General features: G+C 35.2%; 1 protein-coding gene across 1 annotated transcript; it reads left to right on the top strand.

The window, feature by feature from the left end:
• Positions 1-127: 127 nt before the first annotated feature.
• Positions 128-4,686, top strand: LOC113093297 (PQ-loop repeat-containing protein 1-like; the record flags this gene model as incomplete). Its single annotated transcript, XM_026259095.1, has 3 exons — positions 128-337; positions 3,285-3,523; positions 4,553-4,686. Coding segments are annotated over exons 2-3 (334 nt in total), but the record flags the coding sequence as incomplete, so codon positions are not given.
• Positions 4,687-4,990: the final 304 nt, after the last annotated feature.

The raw sequence follows: 4,990 nt of genomic DNA, 5'->3' as shown, positions 1-4,990 counted from the left end.
AAAATTAGTAAAGATTTGGCAGAAATAAGCTGGGGGACGTTGTTTTGTTATTACCACGTTTTACCATAGGCTACTCTACCCTCAAAATGAAGACAGTGGGAGTAGTAGCGCTACTCAAACTAATAATTGGTTAGATCTCGTGGTGTTCCCTGTTTATTTGTATTTTTTCCCTTCCTGTTCCTCTGTAACATTAGACCAACGAGAGCTGCGCGGTCGATCCCACATCTTCCAACTGCATCAGCCTGATTTAGACTAGATGATGGCTAGATGAGACAGCATATTCTCGAGTGTGTGTGTGTGTGTGTGTGTGTGCTAAACAAAGTCTTCGCCCGACAAGGTATGCTTGAACTTCCTAAGATTTTTTCTCTACTTTGCAACTTTTTACTGTTAGGGTATATCAAGCAGGTTCGTTAAAAGTAAAGCAAAACATGCGCTTCGTTTTCGAGTTTGCAGAAAGAGATGCAGAAAAAGTTTGAGTTTGAGCGAAAATCAACAGTGTTATTGCGTTTAACAGCTTCGGTGAGTTCTTGCACGCGATGATACAGCAGTCGTTAAAACATGTATGCTACAATCGGATTCATGTGTATCCCCGAATCGTTTGTCCATGTCCTTATGGACAAATCTGTACGTGAACCGTGCACGAATTGTTCTTATGAATCGAATCTTTTTCAATGAATAATTTGAGCCGGATCACAACGATGTCGTTCATGAATAAATCTGAAACAACATCGAGTTAACAAGGTGGGGTTGATTTTTTTATCCTTTGTGCTTTGAAATTATAACCTTCATAACTCTTGGAATATGTGCGATTTGTTATGATTCGAGAAGCCATTAGTGATTTTATATAGGCTAACTTTAAAGTAGCCTAGACTAATTTGATTTAGCTGATAAGCCATAAGTTGCTTCAGTTATTGAATAGAGAAATAGAGTAACTGAGGTTTTTATGATTCGATTGTTTTAAATAACTTATTTCCACTTTGTGGTAAATAAATTTTACTATATAATACTTTACATTCAAATCAACCTAAATTTACTTCTAAATCACATTTTATGAGTTGAATCATGGCTGCGACAAAGTGGCTGTCAAATGATTAAACTCCAAATACTAAAACTTAATTTAAAATATAGAATAAATATGCATACACGGCTTTATTCTTTAACCCAAAACTTAGATCTTTTGATACATGACGTAAAAGTAGGCTACAACTGAATAATTTTATGAACCGATCGATCGAAACGAATTGTTCAAAAGAATCGAGTCAAATGATTCAGACTTCCCATCGCTAATAATAGTCTTAGTGGCAATACACACGATACTTTATTGGTCTTAAAACAGCTATCGGAGTGCGACTGAACTTTTCAACTGTTTGACTGTTTCAAATGGATCAAAACCTATTTTTAAGTAAACCGACTCTTTAGGTTGGAACCAACTTAAGGGATTTCCCTACTGTCCAAATTTGCTGCTGGATCCGATTTCTAAAGATGATAACACATATGTGCACCTGGCATTATGAAGTCCCTCAAGCATAGGCCTACCAAATGTATTTTATGCCCATGTTTGCATTTCTAGAAAACATATAGCCTTCATATGTCCAACAAAGCCCAAAAACTGTTTACAGTAGGTTTGGATCTAATGATCTGATCATAGGAGACAGAATAGAGAGAAGTGGAGACATGTCAGAAGAGCCCAACCCCTTACGGAATGCAGAAGTTATGCAACACCTCTATATACAGTACAGTAGGAGCTCTCATTGCTAGACCTCTGGATCACGAGCAATGCTCAAGTACTGGGTTCCAGCTGACTTCATGGGGATTAGGGAACATTCTTTACTAATCTGATCACTTAAACCCACAAAATCTCATTCAAAATGTTGCAGGACCTTTAGACTTGATTCTGATCTTTAGTTTTAAGATTGCAAATTTCCTTGTCAACCATCAACACTAGCAAGCTAAAGTACTGGCCAGAAAAGATAAAGTTTTGTTGAAAGTGACAACATCTCTAAGAACTGTTTGAAAATGACAAACCACTCTCTTTTGCCATCTATGCTACCATATTCCAATAATTGATTTTTTTTAATAGATTTTTCTTTTGGGTGGGTTGGTAGTATTTATTTTATAGTTTTATGTAAATGGTTATACTGTATGTGTTTTAAATAAAAATAGAATTTAAATTTAAATATATATTTTTTTGAACAAACGGGGAAAAAACAAGAAAAGGGAGGTAATCTAAATATATGCACACAAAATTAAAACACTGAAATGTACAAATATAGGACAGTATTGAATATAAAATGCAGTATTTTTAACGGATTTATAGCTCTCTTGATGTTTCAGATTAATTATTATGGCTGTTTTATTTCCAGCTATTGTTTTGTTTTCTGTAAAGAAAATGTAACATTTGATGAAAACTAAATTATATGTGTGAAAAATATAATAAATATTTAAGTGTTTTTTAATGTAAAATTATGTATTACAAAAGCTCTTATATTTATTTATTTAAAACCGTAAAAGGGTTTATAATACAATTATAATTCATGTTTAAAAATATACATTATATACAATTACAATTTAAATTCATCATTTTCTTTCTTTCTTTCTTTCTCTTTTTAATGTGTGTGGGCCAGTAAAGCTGCTGGTCAAGTAGAAATCTGAATTAAACAGAAAAACAATTCAATGATATGTAAGCATTAGATTATTCTTTCTTGCATCACAAACCTTTTCTTACATCCTTTAAAGAACATTCACACCCTAATGAAACATGTCTGTTCTGAATTGGGGAACTGAAGCTCTAAAGTAAGCTCAAAACTATTTCATAACTTCTCAGCTGTGTATTCTAGAGCATGCAACTCAGCTTGTTCTTCTGATGTTACGTTTGGTCAGAAACAAAAAGGACCCTTATCTTTTGGTGCACAGACCTCCTGTGAGCCCAAGCTTCCTGTTTAGCTGAGATACCATCAGAATGGGTGGCAGCATGTAGATGACTATTACTGTTCCTGACTACTCTGAAAATCGTCCCTCATTGTATTTCATGTCCAGAAAGGCCCAGATGAATCATTTACAGTGTGTTTATATTGTAGGTATTGTTGTTCCTGTGGGAGCTTTAAGGTTACTGAAGGTGGCACTGTTGCTTTTATTGGTGCTGTAAGGGTTTTGTTGCAGCAATATATGCCTATTTTATTAGTTTTAGCTTTTTTTTTTTACCTAGCATACAATCTTAACTACATTGCATTGCACTTTATATATTTTTGATCAAATGTAAACGCTTTCCTAACCTCTTCTTGCAGGGTATGGGAGTGTAAAAACTGGTTATTAAGGACTAAGCGATGGAGCAGGGTTCAGAGGAGAACATGGAGAGCTCATGGACTCTGCTCTCCTGGCTGGCTTCTGGTGTGATGGTGTTTGGAGGTGCGGTGCCCTACGTCCCCCAGTACCAGGACATCCAGAGGACCAATAACGCTGAAGGATTCTCAACAAGAGTCTGTCTGGTGCTGCTTGTTGCTAATATACTTCGCATTTTCTTCTGGTGAGTCGAGGAGAGTTAAATCAAATGAATAAAGGCTAAAGTGTAGTATATGTATGTATTTGTTTATTTAGGTCCCATTTTTTTTTTTTATATAGCATTTCTTCACTGAAATGTGAATCAGTTTCTAACCTTTATATAATTTGTTCTTTCTGGATTTTTTTGTTAATATTCTGTCTCTACCCATTAAAATAAACCTAGCATAAAAATGACCGACCCTTCATTTCTTTTTGCAAGTTGGCCAGCAAACTTAAATTATGTTAGAAGTCTGACATATATCATACAGTGGGGGAAAATATTTATTTGATCAAATAAATATTTCCCCCCACTGTAGGAATATATGTCGGACTTCTAAAATAATTTAGTCTGCTTAAACCCCGCACCTTTTCACATTTGACTGAAAATTAGCACTCAGATCTGCCCCCATCCAATGAAATGGCCGGTGGATAGAAGCAGACCCTATCCAACATTTTTTTTTTTTTCTTTTCACTTACATATGCATCATAATGTGGAAGAGAAGATCTGTCTCTATTTCAGTTACCTCATGACTTTAAAGGAATAGTAAAAAAAAAAAAAAACACTTGCTGAATATTTACTCACCCTCAGGGTAAGATGTTGATTATTTGTTTCATCAAAACAGATTTGCCAGAAATGTAGCATTACAGTAGTAAATGGATGCCGTCAGAATGAGATTTCAAACAGCCCGATAAAAACAAAATAATAATCCATAAGTAATAAGCATAATCCACATTACTGTTGTTTTCTCCACATTTTCATTTTTTTGGTGAACTATTCCTTTAATGTGCAAAGACAACCTTATTAAGCTATTAATAGGTTGTTTTCCCTCAAAACAATGTCAAAATGACCTTTGTTTGAGTATCTGAACCAGCCTAACAATGGCTCAACAAATGGCGTGTATTTGGGGCAGGGCTTTCCATTTGGGAAACCTGTTTGAAAACAGTTATTTTTGGTTTCTCCTGTGGCATAGCTTATACACACCTCACATTTAAATTTAATTGCTTTGTTTTGCAGGAAAGGCAAGCAGTTTGAGCTGCCTTTGCTCCTGCAGAGTGTGGTGATGATTCTCACCATGTTGGCTATGTTACATCTGTGCTGTTCCATCCAGAGCAGAAACCGCGTCAGTACTAAACAGCACCACATCACAGGTAATCACTTTGAACCACTCTGTATCCAGTTACAGTCTGAAACACTTTGCTTGAAAACCTGAGCTTTAGCTTCATAAAGTTTGGGTTCACTATTTTGTTATCTCATACATTTTTAAGTGTGGTTAATGTGTCAAGTATTTTGGGGGATCCTATTAAAACATAAATCATGCCAGTCTAGTCCCACATTCATTTATAAAGAAGATGTTAAGTGTATGAGAATATTGGCATAACTTGGGCCAAGGTGCAAACCGTGTGTAATTTCCATTTTGCTCTTCCACAGAATTGATTAATGATAAAGTTAGAT

The sequence above is a fragment of the Carassius auratus genome, unplaced genomic scaffold (genome assembly GCF_003368295.1).
Source record: "Carassius auratus strain Wakin unplaced genomic scaffold, ASM336829v1 scaf_tig00214950, whole genome shotgun sequence".
Lineage (NCBI taxonomy): Eukaryota > Metazoa > Chordata > Actinopteri > Cypriniformes > Cyprinidae > Carassius > Carassius auratus.
The sequence above is the reverse complement of the archived record's forward strand: the minus strand, read 5'-3'. Positions and strand labels throughout refer to the sequence as shown.